This window comes from Heptranchias perlo, chromosome 19 (genome assembly GCF_035084215.1).
Source record: "Heptranchias perlo isolate sHepPer1 chromosome 19, sHepPer1.hap1, whole genome shotgun sequence".
NCBI lineage: Eukaryota > Metazoa > Chordata > Chondrichthyes > Hexanchiformes > Hexanchidae > Heptranchias > Heptranchias perlo.
Genome location: NC_090343.1, coordinates 9,199,672 through 9,222,933, shown reverse-complemented (window position 1 = coordinate 9,222,933; position 23,262 = coordinate 9,199,672). Strand labels below are relative to the sequence as shown.

The 23,262-nt window shown below is 46.0% G+C and overlaps 1 protein-coding gene across 1 annotated transcript in view; it reads left to right on the top strand.

The window, feature by feature from the left end:
* Positions 1 to 10,301: 10,301 nt before the first annotated feature.
* LOC137335421 (N-terminal EF-hand calcium-binding protein 1-like) overlaps positions 10,302 to 23,262 on the top strand; it is a 138,185-nt gene continuing 125,224 nt past the window's right edge. Inside the window, exon 1 of the mRNA XM_068000767.1 lies at positions 10,302 to 10,508. Within this exon, the coding sequence (XP_067856868.1) occupies positions 10,401 to 10,508 (108 nt within the window). The 5' untranslated portion in view covers positions 10,302 to 10,400. The remainder of the gene's footprint in view (positions 10,509 to 23,262) is intronic.

Genomic DNA, 23,262 nt, shown 5'->3' with positions numbered 1-23,262 from the left:
CGTGGGCAAAAAAAAAGGGCAGAGTCCTGTTGCGGGGCCGATTGTCCACAGACCATTACGGTGCTGTCTCTTTTTCCACCAGCCCTTGGGTCGGATGTCGGATCCGTTTAACCGGCGAACGCAGGCCCTGGAGGGAGGGGGCGGGGGAGGGGGTGGGGGGGAGCGAGAACTTGTATTTATACAGGGCCTCCCGTGACGTCCCAAAGCGCTTTACAGTGCTTTGAAGTGTAGACACTGTTGTAATGTAGGGAGTTGCGACAAATTAATTTGCGCACAGCGAGGTCCCACAAACAGCAATGAAATAAGTGACCGGATCGTTTGTTTTCGTGACGTTGGTTGAGGGATAAATATGGGCCCTGAAACCCCTTCCGAGCAGCAGAGTGTTCTAGAGCGACTCTGTGCTGACTGGACAAAAACTGAGCTCGCCTCCGTTTTCTGCCTCGTCATTTATTTTTGAAGAATCGTCTCTTTTTTTTTTCCCCCCCACCTGTTTTGAGAGCGAGTGAACAAGCAGAGCTCGCAAGCAAGCGGGCCACCTGTTTGATTTTAAAATCTGCCAGGTTTTCAGGTGCGCTGTTTGACCCAGCCCTTGGACCACAGGATCTCGAGGTTAGCAGGCACCTCCCCGCGAGATTCCTGGTTTCTGCGTGCGGCGAACTAGACGAGATTGATTCACTTTTTATTTATTAATTTTTTTCTCGGCCAATTTTTAAAATAGCGAGACGCACTTTTCCCACATTCCCCTCTCCGTTCCCTGGGACCAGCAACAATCCACCCCCACCTCGGGCAGCTCCTGGGTCAAAAAACACCAAAGCCCGTTTCCCTCAAAATTATTTCTCGACGGTGCGGAAGATGCTTTGGGGTGAGGGAGAGGAGAGGCTCGGGATTCCAGTATCATTTGGGAAGGGTCTGTTCAATGGAAGAGAATCTCCTGGGTGCACTTTCAGTTCCGTGTTTAACTGTTGCCTTCCAGATCGGAGATTCCCCCCACCCCCACTCAAATTAGTCTGTGAATGACCCCCCCCTCCCCTATTCCAAACTACCACTAATTCAACCTCTACTTATGATTTAATATCTCTCTGCTCACTGCTGCTGCACCCTCAAGATGCACTTGACACTTTAGAGAAATTATTCTTTGAGGGGGGGGAGCGGGGAGATGTGCAGCGATTGAGTAACATCAGGTTGCTTTTATTGCGTGATTTGCCACCCTGCCTGCCGGTGTGTTATGGAGTCTTGGGTCGTGCCCCCTCTCCCCCGCCCCGTGATTTGTTTAATGAACTTTTCTTTTCAGCTTTAATCTGAACTTTGTTTTCTTGCACTTTAACCTGAGAGACTGCTTCAAAATGTCCCTTCCCGAAACTGCTTCCTTCGTCGTTTCCCACAGCGTGGGAGTGACAGCAAGTTCCTTCTGGCACTCTGCACCTGTACTTCAATCAGCAAAGTCCCGGAATATTACTGGCCCCACTTTAGGTCAGGCTGAGGGAAAGTTCAGGGCACAAACTGTGATGGTGGACAGTTTTATATCTTCCTGCTCAATCACTCAGTCCCTCCCCCCAACTTTGCTGAAGGCAGTGACCCCTTGTTAGGATACATTTTCATGGCAGGATATTCAACCGTGGATAGCATCACAGCGTAGCCCTGGTCCGCTGCTCACGCAGAGTCCCAAACGTATACTCTTCCAGCAGGGGTCGCTGGAGAGCAAAGGTCGGGGGGGGAGGGGGGGTGGGAATGGATTCCGTCCAATCCATCCTGCCCGACTCTTAGGGCCAATTGCAGTGTCCTAAGCTGCGATCGGTTAGCCTAGCGCAGACCGGGGATCAGGTTGGGGACCCCTCTGGTCAGCGTGGTTCAAATAATCACCGGCTTTATCAGCAGAACCATCGGGGGGGGAGCTTGAAACAAAAAAAAAAATCCAGCAAGACCCTTCCAACGGAGTGGCGAATCACAGGCAAACGCCCAGCGTCTTTGGAGTTTTATGACTTTGTGCTGAAGAAGATCTTTTACCTCATTTCCTGTTTTGAGAATCGCAGACTCAGTTTGTTTTGCCCCCCCCCGCCTCTCTCTGGAGCTTAAATATTATGAAGAGTAAAGTGCGGAAGCAGTTGCAACAGAATTGCTGGCAGACCACAGGAACTGATGCAAAGGAGCTTCCGTGCTGGAAGACTCGCTGAGCCTACTGAGCCCTTCACTCTGGTGATTTGAGTGTTTTTTTTAATTAGCTGATAACCGTTTGAAGTGAGTATTTTACAACGGGCTAACGGTCAGTTGTCTGAAGCCGTCGAATTTTTATTGGCAATCTGCCGACCACTGAGTGGACAGTTGGCTTGTGGCCCAGGAGGTGAGGGCTGTGGTACTTTGTGAATACGATAATACCGTTATTTATTTATTTTCTTTGCCTCCCCCCTTTTCAATTTTTCCCCACTCCCGAATTTGCCGTCTCATTCTGGTTTAACGGGTGCCTAGTTACCCTTCAGTGCCGTGCCCATGTGGGCGCTCTTCATGTGTGAGCCCAGACAGTGAGGACTTGTCGGCTATTCGACTGCGAAAGGCTTCATTGATTGGCCTGAACCTGTTCTCACCCGATGTGCGCGTGTGTGTGTGTGTGTGTGTGTGTACGCGCGCACACTTGTGACGAGGGAGCAGGAAAACTGGTTGATTTTCTTTTAAACCCTGGCCTAAATAGGAGACTGAATGCAGTGGGGACAATCCTACTGCTGTTCTGGCTTGGCTCGGTTAGGTCAGCAGAGAGCCAGGATGCACTCCTGGAACCTCCTGATCTACGTAGCTCAGTACATTCTCCCAACAGGCCACTAGGACAGCTTTTAATCTTCTTTTATTTGCCTTATATGTGGTCACATTTTTTAAACTGAACCCCGTTGCCTTTTGAGCAGTGAGGTCGGAGGCTGTCTGAAGCCTAGTGATCCATAGGTCTCATTTTATTCAAACCGTCGACCCTGTTTCTAGATATTATATTATGGGGAGAATGTTTTTTTTTTGCGTATCGGGGCGGGGAAATGGATCATTTTTCCCACTTTCAGCGGCCAGTGCTTGCACCTGCCTTTTTTTGCTCAGCGTCGACTAAATCACCCTCACCTCTACTGCAGCAAAAGTGTCTTCAGTCCCAGCCTCAGGAGAGCTGACACTATCCCGGTTATGACGTTTCCAGTCCCCACTTTGATTGGCCCTTGTAGCACTGAATTATTACCTTACATAGAATGTACAGCACAGAAACAGGCCATTCGGCCCAACTGGTCCATGCCGGTGTTTATGCTCCACACGAGCCCCCTCCCACCCCTCTTCATCTAGCCCCATCAACATATTCCTTTCTCCCTCATGTGTTTATCTATCGTCCCCTTAAATGCATCTATGCTATTCGTCTCAGCTACTCCTTGTGGTAGCTTGTTCCACATTCTCACCACTCTCTGGGGGAAAAGAAGTTTCTCCTGAATTCCCTATTGGATTTATTAGTGCCTATCTTATGTTCACGGCCCCTTAAAATTATGAGCCGTTTTTATGTTGCGGACATGGGTTCAGCGGGAGAGGCGCCTTCAGGCCGCCCGAATCTCATTTCAGTTGAGGCCGTGGTGGGCGGTGGAGAGAGGAGACTTCACTCCACTGGCGGTGGAACTGGAAAGGGCTGAGTGCCGGCCTGCTGCGCCGTCTGGTCCTCCCTATTCTCCCCTCTGCCCACTTCCGCTAGACATTGTCGAGGATTGAACAGATTGGGTCCACGGTGTGGTGGGGATTCAACTGATTTGCTCCCCATCACAACCGGGATGCAACTTGGATGATGGTGAAATTCGAGATTTGTTTTTAGGGTTTTAAACCTTTCAGCCTTTGAGGAATTTGAATAATTGCAGATTTTTTTTTAAATATAAAGCTAGTCTTTTATGAATTTTCTTCCCAGTTCTTGCAAATACAACTCCTGTTGTTTCAATCTGAGGGAGCTCTTTCTTCTAATTCTCTGCCTTTTTCTCCCCTCGCCTCCCGAAGAAAACTCCTTGCTGGGGCACCTGTCGCCCCCAATTGCCCGAGCAGCCCATCAGTGCTCCCACGTGTGAGCCAGGATGATGCCGATTAAGCTATTCGACCATGTTGCGCATCACAGCAGAGTCCGATTCTCTCCTCACCTGGTCACCACGCAACCTCGTTTGCAGCTGGGGTCACTCGCTGACGATAACGGGAACCCTGCCCCCGCCCAGCCGCACTCAGACTCTGCATTTTCTCTTTGGTTGCCCTGGACTAAGGGAGAGCCTGGGTCGATGAGAAAATGAGTAGTTCAGGTCTGTGTGAAGAAGCGTGGGTTTGAATCCGTCTCCCCTTCGTGTGTCAGTGTTTACATAAGAACATAAGAACATAAGAAATAGGAGCAGGAGTAGGCCAATCGGCCCCTCGAGCCTGCTCCGCCATTCAATAAGATCATGGCTGATCTGATCCTAACCTCAAATCTAAATTCATGTCCAATTTCCTGCCCGCTCCCCGTAACCCCTAATTCCCTTTACTTCTAGGAAACTGTCGATTTCCGTTTTAAATTTATTTAATGATGTAGCTTCCTGGGGCAGCAAATTCCACAGACCTACTACCCTCTGAGTGAAGAAGTTTCTCCTCATCTCAGTTTTGAAGGAGCAGCCCCTTATTCTAAGATTATGCCCCCTAGTTCTAGTTTCACCCATCCTTGGGAACATCCTCACCGCATCCACCCGATCAAGCCCCTTCACAATCTTATATGTTTCAATAAGATCGCCTCTCATTCTTCTGAACTCCAATGAGTAGAGAGCCAATCTACTCAACCTCTCCTCATATGTCCGCCCCCTCATCCCCGGGATTAACCGAGTGAACCTTCTTTGTACTGCCTCGAGAGCAAGTATGTCTTTTCTTAAGTATGGAGACCAAAACTGTATGCAGTATTCCAGGTGCGGTCTCACCTCAGTGGGCTGATAGTTCAGATCCTGTTTGTTTTGACCTTTACTGGGGTACAGTTCTGTGGAGGCCCATCTGCCTTCTTCTACTTTGTTGAAGTGGCCGTTCTTCATACAATCCAGACGGATCAGGCTTGGCCGCTGACATTCGCATACTTTTCAGTAGGGGTCACTGAAGAGCAATCAGGAGCAGGAACCCTTGTGTTTCCTTCATAAGGAAGAACTTGCATTTATATAGCGCCTTTCCTGACCTCCGGACACCCCAAAGTGCTTGACAGCCAATGAAATACAGTGTTGACAATGAGGCCAGTTTTAGTGGCCGAGGCGAATGGGTAACAGACCAGATCAGGGGCTGGACCGGGGACCTCCCTGGTCTCTCTGGCTCAGTAACACACCATCTACATTTACCACTCGGCCATCTGGGGATAGTGTTGTAGTATTAATTCCTGGACGTTTAAAGAGCTGTTACTGACCTTTGTTGGCGGAAGCCCAGCACCACACGTTTATGATGCTGAGTTGGGTGTTTTCTCTTCCATTTTTCTTGCCTCCTGTCCTGAAAGCACTGACGGGTGTACGGTACCACGGTACCCAGTAACCCTCTGCTAACGTCGTCTGGTTGCCTAGACTTGGCAAAGTGATGGAATGCAGTCCTGTTCTCGGTCGATGCTCGCTCTCTCACTCACTCCTCGTTCACTCACTCATGCACCCGTGCACACTGTGTAGGTCTCAAAAGATCATTTGAGGCTGATTGCCAAGTATAATGACCAAGTCAGCTGATTGAACAATCTCAAAAACAGATTTTGACCCCACCACTGCTGCATGAGGCTCAGATTCCCTGTTCTACTGATGTTCTTGATCTGACCACTAGATGGAGCAAATGTGTAGCCTGGGATGAGGTCCATTTATTTAATGCATAATTTTTTTTCAGCGTGTTTATATACATTTTTCCCCCAATTCCCACTTGGGGCGCAGCTAAAATTTCTAACTCAGCAGTGGCGTGCTGTAGTTTTCATACTTGTATCCCAAGCTCACGATGCATCAAGTGATCACGTCCCAGAAATACATTATTGTCTTGGCAGCTTTCTTTCAAAAAAAGCTCTCGTCACCTTGTTTGATTCCCAAGTGGAAATGTTTGGGGGAGAGGAAGGAGCAAGGACGCTACCCTGGTCTCTCTCTCTCTCCCCTCTCACTTTCTTTCTCTCTACCCCTCTTTCTTTTTCTGTCTCTCCCTTTCCCCGACCCCCTAGAATTATGCTTTCTTACCAGGTATTTACTTGGTTGCCATGGTGATATTTCCTGCTGTGATATTTGAAGAACCAAGTCAAGATTGCTTCTGTGAATTGAGAGTCTTATTAATAGACCTTTTTTAAAAAAAAAATGAACAATTTTAAAACCTGCTTTTTAAAAAAAATAATTTTGTGTAATGCATATTTAACCGATTAGATGGAGTTTAATTAACTTTGCTCTGAAAATGAGATTCTCTCCTTTCAGTGAGATCAGTGCGGTTGGCGACATGCTGAAAGTGAGGGAGCACCGACTCCCATTCACTTCTCTCCCCTCAGTGCTTTCCAATAGGATTCATCCAACAGGAACAGTGCTGATTAACCCCCAACCTCTCCTCCCCGCCCCTCCCTCCAGTCCAGAGTGACTGAGATCATTGAACCTTGCTTGGTATGTGTGTGCGGATCAAGACTGGTAGACTGTGCACGTATCAGTGAGTCACTGGGTTTGACCCTGTTGGGAAGTTCACCAGCAATCGTTGAGCTCCTGCTTAATCTTAACTTATTTTGTTGTAAATTTAAATACATTATACCTCAACAACACCAAGAGCTCCGTTGAACTAACATGACCATTGGGGCTTCTAAGTGAACTGGACTGATTTGCAATGCTGCTTACACTGGGCAGTGATGTAGGAAAGGAACTTTTAAGAAATGTGTGTGTTTCTCCAACTTTCTTTCTTCACCCTTCCTTCCTTCCCCCCCCCCACCACCACCCTCACCATTTGTGCCCGGGTTCAGTTTCAAGGGATGGCTGGCTACCCTCTACTGCCTCGCCCATTTAGGCATTCTTCACGTGTGTAGCGCAGGTGGTGAGTCTTGGCAGGCTATTCGACCGTGGAAGGGCCATCGCACTCCTTGCCCTGACCCAATATCTGCCCGCGAGCTTTTCAGCAGGAGTTCCCTTGACCGGGATGGGAGGCAGGAAGCCCGGCTGATTTTATTTTTGTTTTCTTGCTCTTCCTTCCCCTCCTCGGCCTCTTCTCATCGACCCAATGGACTTGAAGTCACTACCCAGGGGTAGAGCGTGCAGCTTTCCCTGCGTATTGTACAGCTTTCACCGCGCATCTTGTGAAGTATCGGGGTCTGGTTAGACGTAAGGGGAAGGTCGCTTACGATGTCCGTAGGTGGGATTGCAAATTGAAATGAGCTGGCAGACATCTAACTGCGTGGTAAGCAATGTGCATTCCACCCACTGACACTCTGCTTGTTAGAACGAGCACATCCATAATGTGTACCTTGAACAACTGAATGCCTCTCCCAAAGTTTTATTTTCTGAGTCACTGATTAAAGCTGTCACTGACTGTTCTCATCTAAGTTCATTCTGCCTTTGTTAAGCAAAAAAAAATCAGTTGCTTGTGTATGTTTGTGTGTGTGTTTGTGTATATGTACATATATAATATATTTTTTGTTTGTATAAAGTTTTAATATGAAAATTTAAAAACAAAAATGGAAAAAAAAATCTTTTGTGTGATTTTCTTTTTTTCCTTCGTAAAAAATGCAGTAGCCAATTTGCGCACAGCAAGGTCCCACAAACAGCAACGCAATAATGACCAGATAATATGTTTCTTTTAGTGATGTTGGTTGAGGGATAAATAAACACCAGGGAGAAGCCCACTGCTCTTTGTCGACATAGTGCCGTGGGATCTTTGACATCCGCCGGAGAGGGCGGACAGGCCCTCGGATTAACATCTCATCCGAAAGATGGCACTTCCAACAGCGCAGCACTCCCTCAGTACTGCACTAAGCGGTCACCCTAGATTGTGTGCTCAAGTCTCTGGAGTGGGACTTGAACCTACAACCTTCTGACTCAGAGCTGAGAGTGCTATCAATGAGCCACGTCTGACATTAGGACCGTGACTGGAGAACCCAGGCCAGCAGTTGCTGGGTCTGCTCACTGGGGAGCGAGGACCTCCCCCCAACCCCTGCGCAATTAGCACAACTCCCACTTGTTCAGTCTGTACTGGAAGTCTGGAGTCCCCCAAGGATCTATCCTTGGCCCCCTCCTATTTCTCATCTTCATGCTGCCCCTCGGCGACATCATCCGAAAACGTGACGTCAGATTCCACATGTAGGCTGACGACACCCAGCTCCACCTCACCACCACCTCTCTCGAACCCTCCACCGTCTCTGATTTATCGCACTGCTTGTCTGGCATCCAGTATTGGATGAGCAGAAATTCCCTCCAATTAAATATTGGGAAGACCGAAGCCATTATTTTTGGTCCACGTCACAATCTCCGTTCCCTAGCTACCGCCTCCATCCCTCTCCCTGGCCACTGTCTGAGGCTGAACCAGACTGTTCGCAACCTTGGCGTCCTATTTGACCCTGAGATGAGCTTCCGACCACATATACGCTCCCATCACTAAGACCGCCTACTTCGCCTCTGTAATATCGCCCGTCTCCACCCTGCCTCAACTCATCTGCTGCTGAGACCCTCATCCGTGCTTTTGTTACCTCTAGCCTCGACTATTCCAAAGCTCTCCTGGCCGGCCTCCCATCTTCCACCCTCCGTAAACTTAAGCTCATCCAAATCTTTGCTGCCCGTATCCTAACTCGCACCAAGTCCTGTTCAACCATCACCCCTGTGCTCGCTGACCTGCATTGGCTCCCGGTCCGGGAACGCCTCGATTTTAAAATTCTCATCCTTGTATTCAAATCCCTCCAAGGCCTCGCCCCTCCTGCTCTCTGTAACCTCCTCCATCCCTACAACCCTCCAAATTCTCTGTGCTCCTCCAATTCTGACCTTTTGCGGATCCCCGATGTTCATCGCTGCACCATTGGCCTTCAGCTACCCAGGCCCTAAGTTCTGGAATTCCTCTCTAAACCTCTCGGCCTCTCTAACTCTCTCTCCTCCTTTGAGTCGCTCCTTACAACCTACCCGTTTGACCAAGCTTTTGGTCACCTGTCCTAATATCTCTGTTTGGCTCTGTGTCAAATTTTTTATGATTACGTTCCTGTGAAGCACCTTAGGACATTTTTACTGTGTTAAAGGTGCTATATAAATGCAAGTACATACTAACCTCAAGCTCTTCTTCTGTAATGGACCACATAAAGGTACTGCACACTGGTGCACTTTAGGACTTTACCTAGTCTTGCACAATAAGTAGTCAGCGGATACAGCGTGCAAATCCCATGAGTTCTTTATTCGTGAGTATAAGTGACGTTGATCTCTTGAACACGGCACATAATGGGTTGTATTAAGGTGTTTATTAATAAAAGGTTATTAATCAGATGTTCCTCTACCTTGAGTCCACGTGCCTGTATTAAATTGCAGGATAAGGGTCATCCTAAACCCAACACTGTCTAATGCCAGGATACAGTTCCAAAGTTGCAGACAACTCTTTTGCTTCACCCCTGTGGCAATGCTCCATGGGTGAGCGCAGACGGCGAGTGCCAGAGAGCTGTTTTAAACCTAACGTCCACACTTGTGTACGCTCAAGCATGGGTCACTGGACAGGGAACGGGAGAGGAAACTGGCTGATTTTTTCCCCCCCTCCCATCCTGCAAAGCCTGGAGAAAGGAGTGCTCCCAGCAATGTTTTGTGTAGTCTGAAGTTTGTAGCATTATACAATAAAAAGGTGGGTTTGAGGAATAAATAAAATGGACAACTGCTTAGTCTCAATTATACTTCTTTCCTGCCTCAGGCTGTCACTGAGTATGTTGTTTTTAATGTTCGATATTTCTGTGTCAGAAGGAATCCTGTCCCTTTAAATGCCTTTGCAGGAGACCTTTAAATCCTCGAAACCAGATGCACCAGCCAATCTGCCCGGAGCTGGAATGACTGACAGCCAAAGCAAGCCAGCGGGCATCCAGAACAGGATCCGGAGTACAAAGGGAGAGCCAATCAGCATAGGCAGAGGGCAGTGGGCAGTGTGCCTGAAAGTTCTAATGATGCTGCATTGCTGAGAGTATTTTAATGGGGGGGGGTGAGATAGAGAGAGAGTGCAGCTCAAGCAGTGATCAGCAGCACACACTTCATTCTGTACAAACACACACACACACACACACACACCCACAGAAGGAAAGGCTTCTGAATCTGAAGAGTTTCTGAAAAAAGAAAGAGGGGTGGGGGGGGGAAAAGAAAAAAAAAATCCAGGGGAAAATTGAGCTGCTTTTTTTTAAAAGAAAAATTGGGAGGGATTTCTTGTGTTTTTTTTTCTCGAGGGCTCTTTTCTTTGCCTTCCTTCGATTCAGTCCAGAGATGATGGCTTGTACTGAAATTATCACGCTGTGTCTCCAAGCAGGGAAATACGCTGAAAATAACTCTGCCAGCAACCATACCATCGCGGGCGTGCCAGTGTTCATCGATGTGAGTATGGCCACAGGACGCCAAGGGTCTTGGATCCGGTCGAAATTCTTATTTCTAAGTAATCTTTGGTATTTGATTTTAAACAGAAAAAAAAATTATTCGGAGTTTTGATTTAATGGCGTGCGAAGCCTCGTTGATATTCCCAAAGTGTTTGAACAATTTCGTCTGGCTGTAAATAAATGTGATTGCAGTTTGTACGGACAAGGACGTGTACTGATCCCGGGTTTCTTTTCTCTTCGTCTCTGCGTTGTGCCTTACTGAACTCTGTTAGCTGCCATTAAAGCACTTTCAGCCTGTGTTGTAAGTTGTGTCTGCAAAGAATGTAACTGTTAAAATTTAGTCATCCACTTTCATCACAGGCAGCTGCAGCGAGACCCAGGTGATGAATCATAGGGAGCATTTAACAAAAAGTGTGTTTTTAAAAAATTTTCTTTGATCACTTTTGTTTGTTAATTCTAAAAAAATGTTGGAGATGGGAGGGGGGGTGGTGGGGGAGAAAGGCTATTTGACTGGGTGGGGCGGTTGGAGGCAGGAGGTCATGTGATGAAACCTCCAGGAATATGTGCGACCGGAGTTGGCGACCCTACTGTGGGGGAGAGCTTACCCCCATCCTGTTCACGCTCGCACTTTCAAGCTGTGGTTTGTGGGCCCCTTAACTACAGACGCAGGTGATACTGCCATTGGAAATAAGGAAATGGCAGACTTGCTAAATAATCACTTTGTATCGGTCTTCGTAGTAGAGGAAAGGAATACGGGAGTACCAGGGAGACGGGGAGAACTAAAAATAAATCAAGGGGAGGAACTTACTAGATTTAATATAAATTTTTTAAAAATGATAATGGAGAAAATAATGAGACTGAAGATTGACAAGTCTCCAGGACCTGATGGTTTCCACCCCAGGGTATAAAAAGAAGTAGGTGAGGAAATTGCAGATGCTTTAGTCGTGATCTTCCAAAACTCTCTTGATTCAAGAACTCCATGTCCCTATGATTAGGATTGGGAAACGCTGCTGATTTTTTTTCCCAGCCCCCCTCCCCTATCCCCCCAGTCGAGGGACGCTGATGCCAACCGTAGCCCACCTAAAATTGCCCCAATTGAGATCAACTAACACTGGATATCGAACCTGGGAACTCAGTACCACACCAGGCTGAAACGGGTTTGATTGTCCTTTGTCACCATGGGATGTTCTGTCGAATTGTGAAGTGAAGAGAAAGATTGAATCGTGTAATTTTTTTTTCTTTACCTTAAGCGCCATACTCCAAGATAAGGTGTTGGAGAATGGGACGGGCTGGAGGGGCCTAGTGTTTGTTTGCCTGACGCCTCGGGTGTAGCATCTGTATCTATCTCCCATTGTCACACATCTGATGTTCTGGCATGACTCGTGGCTCTGTTTGATTTATGCAGCGTTTACTGTGAAAGTAAGGAAACATTGTGGCTTTGTATAGTAAGATTTAACTGTTAATGGATCTAGGAAAGTTGCCTGGGAATTATTTCTCTGTAGCATCAGCTCTCCCTCTCTTGGCTCAGTTGGGTAGCACTCACCACTGAGTCAGAAGGTTGTGGGCTCAAATGCCATTCCAGAGACTTGAACACATAATCTAGGCTGACAACTTCAGTGCAGTACTGAGGGAGTGTTGGAGGTGCCACCTCTCGGATGAGACGTTAAACCGAGGGCCCGTCTGCCATCTCAGGTGGACGTAAAAGATCACACGTCACTATTTCAACGAAGAATCCGGGAATTCTCCCCGGTGTCCTGGCCAATATTTATCCCTCAACCGACTTCACTGAAAAAAACCCAGATTATCTCAGTTCTGTATGTGGGATCTTGCTGTGCGCAAATTGGCTGCCGCGATTCCTTACATTACAACAGTGACTACACTTCAAAACAAGTACTTCATTGGCTGTAAAGCTCTTTGGGACGTCCTGTGGTCGTGAAAGGTGCTATAGAAATGCAAGTCTTCTATCCCTGGTGTGTGCTGATCTCAGCTGACATAGCAACAGGGGCAGTACATTTGGCTGCAATGCCTTAGGAATGGGGAAGGAAAAATTGAACAGGGTTCCTGCTCCCAATTACTATCTATCCAGGAACACCTGCTGGAAATGTGCACTTGTGGACATCAAACACAAGGCAAGAATGGGCTGGGCTGTGTTGTGCTCTGCAGTCAAACAGCCCGCCTGGGCTCACACACGGGCAAGGTCTGAGGGCTTTTTGGTGCCCGTGGAAGTGCGCCCTGGCAGGAGTCAGCAACTTCGAGAGAGAATGGGGGAAGAGGGGGAGATTGGAGAGGAAAGCCTCACTGGGCAGCTGGGGAGATAGGGAGATGGCCTTCTATTGTCCCACAGGGATACAGGGAAGGTTGGAGAGTGAGTGGCCAATACATGTTCCTGTGCATCATCATCTTGAGGCTGGTTCTAAAGCACTTTTTGTTAGAGGCCTGAGAGCAGTCTGCCTGTCCCTGCTGTCTCAGCTGTGGAATGGCATTTGGTGAGGATGGGGGAAAAGAAAAAGCAGAAATTTAACAGCCAGAACACCGAGCCAGGCTAAGAGGGCTCGCCAGAGATTTGTGAGGTAGTGAAAGGATTAGCTTTGTCTGTGTTGTAGAACTGAACACAACGTCTTCGATTGATTTTCTCTCCTTTGGACAGCTTCCCAGCACATCAATGTTCCCTCGATCCTAAGATCATAGAATCATAGAAAGGTTACAGCAGAGAAGGAGGCCATTCGGCCCGTCTGCAAGAGCAATCCAGTTAGTCCCATTCCCCCGCCCTTTCCTCGTAGCCTTGCAAATTTTTTTCCTTCAAGTACTTATCCAATTCTCTTTTGAAAGCCACAATTGAATCTGCCTCCACCGTCCCCTCAGGCAGTGCATTCCAGATCCTAACCACTCGCTGTGTAAAAAAGTTTTTTCCCATGTTGCCTTTGGTTCTTTTGTCAATCACCTTAAATCTATGTCCTCTGGTTCTTGACCCCTCCACCAATGGGAACAGTTTCTCTCTATCTACTCTGTCTAGACCCTTCATGATTTTGAATACCTCCAACAAATCTCCTCTCAACCTTCTCTGCTCTAAGGAGAACAACCCCAGCTTCTCCAGTCTATGCATGTAACTGAAGTCCCTCATCCCTGGAAACATTCTAGTAAATCTCTTCTGCACCCTCTCTAAGGCCTTCACATCCTTCCTAAAGTGTGGTGCCCAGAACTAGACACAATATTCCAGTTGTGGCCGAACCAGTGTTTTATAAAGGTTCATCATAACCTCCTTGCTTTTGTACTCTATGCCTCCATTTATAAAGCCCAGGATCCCGTATGCTTTCTTAACCGCTTTCTCAACCTGCCTTGACACCTTCAATGATTTGTGCGCATATACCCCCAGATCACTCTGTTCCTGCACCTCTTTTAGAATTGTTTATATTCCTCTCCTCGTTCTCCCTACCAAAATGTATCACTTCACACTTTTCTGCGTTAAATTTCATCTGCCACGTGTCCTCCCATGCCACCAGCCTGTCTATATCCTCTTGAAGTCCATCACTATCCTCCTCACTGTTCACTACCCTTCCAAGTTTTGTGTCATCTGCAAATTTTGAAATTGTGCCCTGTACACCCAAGTCCAAGTCATTAATATATATCAAGAAAAGCAATGGGCCTTGTAGACCCCTGGGGAACACCACTGTATTCATCCCTCCAGTCTGATAAACAACTGTTCACCACTACTCTCTGTTTCTTATTACTTTGCCAATTTCGTATCCGTGCTGCCACTGCCTCCTTTATTCCATGGGCTTCAACTTTGATGACAAGCCTATTATACGGCATTTTATCATACGTCTTTTGGAAGTCCATATACACCACATCAACTGCATTGCCCTCATTGACCCTCTCTGTTACCGCATCAAAAAACTCAATCAAGTTGGTTAAACACGATTTGCCTTTAACAAATCTGTGCTGGTTTTACTTAATTAATCCACACTTTTCCAAGTGACTGTTAATTTTGTCCCGGATTATTGTTTCTAAAAGTTTCCCCACAACTGAGGTTAAACTGACTGGCCTGTCGTTGCTGGGTTTATCCTTACACCCTTTTTTGAACAAGGGTGTAACATTTGCAATTCTCCAGTCCTCTGGCACCAGCCCCATATCTAAGGATGATCGGAAGATTATGACCAGTACCTCCGCAATTTCCACCCCTACTTCCTTCATGCATCCCATCCGGACTGGGTGACTTATCTACTTTCAGTACAGCTAGCCTTTCTAGAGCCTCCTTTTTATCAATTTTTAGCCCATCCAGTATCTCAACTACCTCTTCACTTAATGTGACTTTGGCAGCCACTTCTTCCTTGGTAAAGACAGATGCAAAGTACTCATTTAATTCCTCAGCCTCGCCCTCTGCCTCCATGCATAGATCTCCTTTTTGGTCCCTAATCGATCCCACCCCTCCTCTTACTACCCATTTACCGACTTTTGGATTCCCTTTTATGTTAGCCGCATAGATGACCTTCTTACCCCACCTCTGATGAGGTGAGGTGCATAGACCACGTTCCTCCATTCTGCAATGTACCCCTCACCCTCTCCTCCCAGTGCCGAAATCTTCCTCCCTGCAAGGCTGGATTTCTCAAATGCTCACTACATTGCCTTTCCTCCTCCACTCTTCTTCAAATCATTCGGAGCTTTGCAACTTGCATCTTTTTACACCAAGTTTCATAAGCTCATCACCGCGTGTCCCCGGCACATTAATTTTAAGGTCCTTGTGCTTGTATTTAAATCGCTCCATTCTCTTCCTCCAGTTTATCTAAGTGATCTTCTTCAGCTGTACATCCCAAACTGCATCCCTGCACCTCTTGCCCTGCTCAAATCCCACTCCCTCCACTTCTCAATTGGTGATCAATTTTCAGTCACTAGCCCCGATTTTAACGTGCCTGTGGTGGGGATGAGGTGGGTGTGCAGAGTATGTACCTCCCCGTTTGTGTCGTACTACCATTGGCCCCTATTTGGGAGGGTTGTGAGGCCCCTCGCTACAGGCGGACAAGAGCATTTGTTCACTTAGAATGGTAGAAAATTGAATATGGAAGGAGGAAATGAAAAACACGGTAACACGAAACAAACTGTACAGTAGCATATACAGCAAGACTGGCTCGCTAAATAATTCTTGCTACATAGCACCTGTACATTTCCATGAAACATCTTGATGCACTTCACACACAATGAATGACGTTGAAGTTCTATGAATATAGGCAAACACAGCAAGATCCCATAAACAGCAGCGAGAGAGACGAATGGCCAATGAATGTGTTTTAGTGATGTTGGTTGAGGGAGGGATATTAGCCAGGGCACTGGGCGAACTCCCTGCTCTTCAAATAGTGCACAGCATTTTTAACATCCAACTCAACAGACAGGTGCGACCTTGGTTTAAAATCTCACCCAAATGGTGGCACCTCCAACACTGCAGCACTCCCTCAGTGCTACATTGGAGCGCCAGTCCATAGATTAGGCACTGGGATGGTGCTTGAATCCACAATATTCTGACCTAAAGGCGTGAGTGCTGCTAACTGAGCCAAGCCGACACAGGTAGAGTGAGTCTCAAACCATTAGCGGGAGTTATTGTTACATAAAAGAAATTAAATAATTGACTCTAACATCCTCAAGTCTGTTTTTATTTTTTTTGCTATCTCCATGAATGGGGAGCTGTGGACATTATCAGCTGTTCCAGCTGAAGGAGTTTCTGGGGTAAGAATTTGTTTTGGCCGCATAACCAGAGGCTGCAACGTCAGTGCATGCCCAAACCGGGAGGCCCAAGGCCGGCCCCAAATTGGGCCTAGGACCTATTTAGCCATTATCTGGGCAAACCTGTCATGCCTCCAGCTCACCCATTTTAAAAAGATGAATTTCAGGCCATTGCCTCATCCGCATCAACCCAAAGGTAAGTCCCAGGGAGGGTGGAATGACAAAGTTGGAGAGCTGATCACGAATACTGAGGAGTCTGGGGAAGCACTCCTGCGCCTTCCGGCTGTTAGATTAATTGAGATCAATCCAAATGATATAGGTTCGGACACCAAAAATAAATTAACTTGTTGGTTTATTAAGTAATCAACAGGAAGTACAAGCAAGTCTTTACATCTATATACTCACAAGTAGGGTGCCCACCGGGGTCTGGGACGTCGCCAATCCAGGTTGGCTTTCAACACTGAATACCAAATAACTACTGAAATTGGTCTATATTCAAACATCTTGAGGGACAGTTCCGAAGCAACATCAGATGACTTGCTCTGAACCCATCAGTTCTGAGATTATTGTCATGTCATGTATCACATGCTACTGCACCAGTAGGCAGCAGTGCTGCACCACATATACTTAATTCTCACTGGAATGCAGGTGGTCTCATTTCTTATGAGTAGGCGATAAGATAACTTTGCACAGCTGCAAGCATTCAGTCTTTTTCAGGATATTAGCAACCTAAACCCAGACAGGCGTAGAAATTGCGATGCTTCTCGCACTGTTTCTGGGTCTAAAACGGGTGCCACGATATTCAATTCAGGAGTGTGACATTACTTGCCGGAGAAATGTTGGACGTACATGCGGCGCCATTTTGATCCGGGCGCTCAAAAGGCGTCCCCGGCGGCCGCCTGCAGCAAAGGCAGGCATCATTTAAATATTATAATCAGGGTACTGCACATGAATCGGGGCCCTTTTCTGAAATTGGCGACTATGCGCGCCTGAAGCATCACTTCCTAAAACCGCCCAGCCCATCTTGATGGGAACAGTCGGTAAAGCAGCTTTGAGAAGCTTCAGTACAGCCCAGAGTGAGTCTCAAGGTTCATCATCGCTTTCTGCTTGCTGTCCAATCTAGCTATTCAACGGGGAGTTGTCTTGCCGATAAACACATGAGGGAGAAAGGATTGGAAGGTTGTGGTGATAGGGTGAGATGAAGTAAGGTGGGAGGAGGCTCGTGTGGAGTATAAACACCGGCATGGACCTGTTGGGCCGAATGGCCTGTTTCTGCGCTGTGCATTCTATGTAAGTCTATGTTAAAGATGTGCGTTCGTCAATGTGACCTGCAGACATTGGTCAACTGGGCGTCTGAATGGCAAGTGGCATTTCATACTGAGAAATGTAGTATTTTGTTTGGTGCTATAAATAGGACGTCCGATGACACAATGGAGGTCATTTTCAACATGGCCACCTGGGAGAAGCAGCTCGCCTGTCCATCCGCTAAGTTACCGCCCAGCTGAGGAAATTGGAAACGACTGCACCCGCACCCCCCCGCCCCCCCCAATGAATTATGAACGCAGTGCAGCAGGGAGACATTGTGGCTGTGAAGGTTGGCCAAATGTTGAAAGGGTCATGGCGTTGTAGGAGGCAACAGATGCCACGGCAATGGAATGTTTGGGGAGGTCACAGAGTGCATGTCCAAGGACGTTATGCTGTCCTTTGAAAAGGAATAGCCATCTGGTTTAGACTTTTGTCTAACCATGGTCACCGTAGTAATGAAAAGATAGAGAGAGATGTTGCTTATGATTCCAAGGCCAGCCAGGACGGTCCTCAGCCCTGAATCAACTAGCAAGGGTTGCATAGAAGCCCATTTGAGCATGTTTTGGAGTAAATTGATATTTATTTTAATTTCTAATTGATCTGCACTACTGCTGTAGCCAACAGTTGTGACACAAAAGAAACAGAAAGTCATATGTAAATATGTAAGAACCGTATGAAAGCAGGGTGTGGATAGTGCCTGGTTAACACTTAAGTCTTAAGGCAGTTTATGGGATGGCAGTTGTGTTGTACGTTTGTGTTAAAGCAGCATTTAATTACCTAAATTACAGGTACTGAGTGAATTTTCAGCATTCGAATTTTGAACGTCTTGTGATGGAAAGAATATTTTTTTAAAAAAGGGTGATTATATTTCTGGAAATGTCATTCTAAATACCCAGAAATAAGTAAAAATAAGTGAGTTGTTGGGGGAAAAAAAAGTAAAATCTTACCCTAGGGGCCAAAAAATATGCAATTCAGTGAACTGGGAAGAAACTGGGAGATAAAATTTATATTTTGAAAAAGCGTTGGTGGTGGGGATTTGACTCAGTCTTTATTGGGCAGTGGTCAGATGGATATGGAGGAATTGTTTGTGCCTAGAAAACATGAATGGAGGTGAAGGAAATGTCAAGATAAACGTTATATAGGTCTGGCCCCTTGCCCCTCACTAGGTCCTGTACTTAGTCTCCTTGAGAGGCCAGTTAATCTCTTCTCACCGTCCTGCCAATAGGACCTTTCAGCCAATTACTAAAGATGATCATCAGTGGCAAGTGAACTGATCCTTCCCCCAATTCTGCCTCTCCCCTATGAGGAGGTGGCAGGCCTCCATGGTGCCTCATAGGCCAGGATTTGTAGTGTCTCATGATTCTGCAGCCATGGAAATCATCATGGAATTTAGTGCCCACCATGGAATTAAACCTCAGGCATTTTTTCCTTGCTTTCGTTCCAGTTGTAACTTTATTGGAATCAGTACCAATACCAATATTGATACCAGTACCAATATTGTTACCAGTACCAATACCAATATCAATACCAATACCAGTACCAATATCAGTACCAGTACCAGTACCAATACCGGTACCAGTACCAATACCAGTACCAATACCAATATCAATATCAATATCAGTACCAATACCAGTACCAATACCAATACATACCAATACCAATACCTGTTGATCGGATTTCATATGGCACCAATCTTCTAATTCCCATTCACGTGGGGTTACATCCTCCTCCAAAGCATTGTGAATTGCAGTAAATTTTTATCTTTTGCCTAATATTCATTCTATGCACAAACAGAAGCTCATGCAGTGATCTGAATGAGCCCCTCACTGCTGGATGTGAGTGGATTATCTGCTCTGACCTAGTGTGCACATTGAATATTAATTAATTGCCTAAAAACGACCATTAAATTCTTCACTAACTGCCATTGACTCAGCAATTCCCACTTGGAAGCTATAATGGTAACAAACGTGGGAAGTGGAAATGTCACACAGTGATGCAATATCAAAAACTCTTTAGAGGTTAATTGGTAAGACATGAAATCGAGGTAATGTAAAGTAGCCTCGCATTGCATTCAGCTCACATCGTGTCTGGCGTACGAGTACTGGATTTGTCAGTTGGTTGAATGAGGAACAGAGATGTAGTTCAGAAGCTTGTCAAAAATGGGATTTAAAAATAGGGGACAGATTGACAGGGCGAGATTTACTGAGATGGAGTGCTGGGAACATAGGAACAGGTATAAGCCATTCAGCCCATCAAGCCTATTTTGCCATTCAATTAGATCATGGCTGATCTGTATCTTAACTCCATCTACCCGCCTTGGTTCCGTAACTCTTAATACCCTCGCTTAACAAAAATCTATCAATCTCAGTTTTGACATTTTCAATTGACCCCCAGCCTCAACAGCTTTTTGGGGGAGAGAGTTCCATATTTCCACTACCCTTTGTGTGAAGAAATGCTTCCTGACATCACCCCTGAAGGATCTAGTTCTAATTTTAAGGGCATGTACCCCTAATTCTCCATTGAAAGTTTCTGAGGAAGCTGGGGACTATAGAATCCAGGGGAAGTGGGCAACAGCACACAGGAACCTTTTTCTATGCCTGCAATTTTTCTAAATAATTTCTAGTTTACTGCTGCATTCCAACTTGATTTAAGGAGGAAGTTTCCCCACCAGATAGGAACTCGTGCACAGTTCCCTTCCAGGGTGAAAGGGCAAGGGGGTTAAAGAGAGGAAAACATTACTGAAAGGAAAAAAATAGTGATTTAAACATTAATTTAAAGCGCTTTTAAGGGTTAACTTTTTGTTTTGTAACAATATTTATCTGGCAGTTGATATGGGTTTTAATGGTGGCATTCTCCACCTTGATGTGCACAACTGGAAAAAGGTAAGCCCAGCTCAGTTGGTCTTGCCTTTGAGTCTGAAGTTTGTCTTCAAGTCCCATTCCATGACTTCAGCACATAACCTAGGCTGACCTCTCAGGTGCTAAAAAGGTTAAATTATGAGGACAGGTTGCATAGACTAGGCTTGTATTCCCTTGAGTATAGAAGATTAAGAGGTGGGCCAACTGATGTTTTTAAGGAGATTAAAGGAATTGATAGGGTAGATAGAGAGAAACTATTTCCTCTGGTGGGAGTGTCCAGAACAAGGGGTCATAACCTTAAAATTAGAGCTAGGCCATTCAGGGATGATGTCAGGAAGCACTTCTTCACACAAAGGGGAGTGGAAATCTGGAACTCTCTCCCCCAAAAAGCTGTTGAGGCTGGGGGTCAATTGAAAATGTCAAAACTGAGATTGATAGATTTTTGTTAGGCAAAGGTATTAAGGGTTACAGAACCAAGGTGGGTAGATTTATGGAGTTAGAGTCATAGAGTCATAGAGTTATACAGCACGGATAGAGGCCCTTCGGCCCATCGTGTCCGCGCCGGCCATCAAGCCCAGTCTAATCTAATCCCATATTCCAGCATTTGGTCCGTAGCCTTGTATGCTATGGCATTTCAAGTGCTCATCCAAATGCTTCTTGAATGTTGTGAGGGTTCCTGCCTCCACAACCCTCTCAGGCAGTGAGTTCCAGACTCCAACCACCCTCTGGGTGAAAAAGTTCTTTTTCAAATCCCCTCTAAACCTCCCGCCTTTTACCTTGAATCTATGCCCCCTTGTTATAGAACCCTCAACGAAGGGAAAAAGCTCCTGAGTATCCATCCTATCTATGCCCCTCATAATTTTGTACACCTCAATCATGTCCCCCCTCAGCCTCCTCTGCTCCAACGAAAACAAACCCAATCTTCCCAGTCTCTCTTCATAGCTGAAGCGCTCCAGCCCTGGTAACATCCTGGTGAATCTCCTCTGCACCCTCTCCAAAGCGATCACATCCTTCCTGTAGTGCGGCCATGTTCTAATTGAATGGCAGAACAGGCTGAATGCCCTACTCCTGTTCCTATGTTCCTATGTTATACTGAAGGAGTGCTGCATTGTCGCAGGTGCTGTCCTTCAGATGAGATGTTAAACTGAGTTTAACATCTCATCCATTGATCCCATGGCACTCAATATTCAAAAAAAAGGAGCAGTGAGTTTTTGTGGTATCCTGGCCAACATTGCTCCCTCAACCAACACCAGCAACAAAATAAACTATCTCATCATTCGTCTCATTGCTGTTTTGTGGGACCTTGCTGTGGACAATATGCTTGCTGCAGTTACCTACTGAACAACAGTCACGACAGTTCAAAATAATTCATTGTGTGTGAAAATCCCTGAAATGTTTTTGGAAGGACATGATACAAAAGCAGTCTTTCTTTTTTAAAAAAAAGTCACCTATTCAGTATATTTTTCTATGACTCACTTGGTAAATTGTTGAATACTCCTGACCTTGTGACACTAGTAGGCGCGCTGCAGACGTGCTGATGGTTGTCCCTGAAGGATTAATTAAATCTTCATTTCCACAGGCACTATTTACGGATCCTGCAGCTTCTCGTTCCAGCAGATACGCAATACAAAAGTGAATCAGCTCTGTTCAAATGCGACCCATTCTCTTGTACTTTAACTGTCAGTTCCTCTGTGAGAATTTTGACTTCTCGTCAATAAATGCTTACCACCCGATCTATACACACACATATATATATATATATATATACTGCGGCAGAGCCAAGAACGATTGTAGTCTTCAGGTGAAGTGGGGTTAGTGGGCAGGTCATGGTTGGAACAAAGTACAGATGTAATTCAATCACCATTGTAAAGTCATCCATTCTGTCTTTATATTTTAATACAATATTGTTTATGTTATTATTTTGTTAAATCGCAAAATAGCACTTTGGGGAGCAGAGAAGTGAAGTTGGTTGGAGCATAGAAGGCTGGGTGACTCAACATTGAGGCACGACAGTACCACCATTGACAAGCAGGTGTAATTACTATGTGGCAGGTCTATGTGGGTAGTTTCCATTATAAATCTAGATATAGGAATATATATAAAAACTGACTTGCATTTCTATAGCGCTGTTCACAACCTCAGGGCATCCCAAAGCGCTTTACAGCCAATTAAGTACTTTTGAAGTGTAGTCACTGTTGTAATGTAGGAAACGTGGCAGCCAAAGTGCACACAGCAAGGTCCCACAAACAGCAATGTGATAATGACCAAATAATCTGTTTTAGTGGTGTGGGTTGAGGGATAAATATTGGCCAGGACACCGGGGAGAAATCCCCTGCTCTAGTTGTCCGATAGTGACTGCACACTCTCTCGCCAAGTTGGCAACAGGCAAAGCTTAGAGATCTCCAATGTGCATAGGGGCATTGCTGGAGTTTAACTAGCTAAACCAATTAGGAGCAGTATTGACAGTATATGTGGGATAGATTATTCTGTAATTCCAAACATGGGTAAGAGTTGCAGCAGCAAGAGGTACATCAACAGGCTCCTCCCCGACTACTTCTCCATGTTTCCCTTCACCTCTCCTGCTTGGCACCAACCACTGTTCTCCACCTTGGCAGGTGGCTCTGAGAGATCTTTCTGTACGTAATGATCCCAGAGGGAAGCAAGTTATTGTTGGGTTGCAAACAGAAATGAGCACAAATAATACATTCTATAGCTTACAGACAATAGCAGTAGGAGTGAGGTGCAACTATTGCCAGATTACAGTGTTACAAGACATAGTGAGGTCAGGAGATGCGACATGTTCTATCAAAGCAGGAAATGTAATCATTGCTCTGTCGAGGTCACAGCTGTGAATACAGAGGACCTTTTAATTGGCTGGTT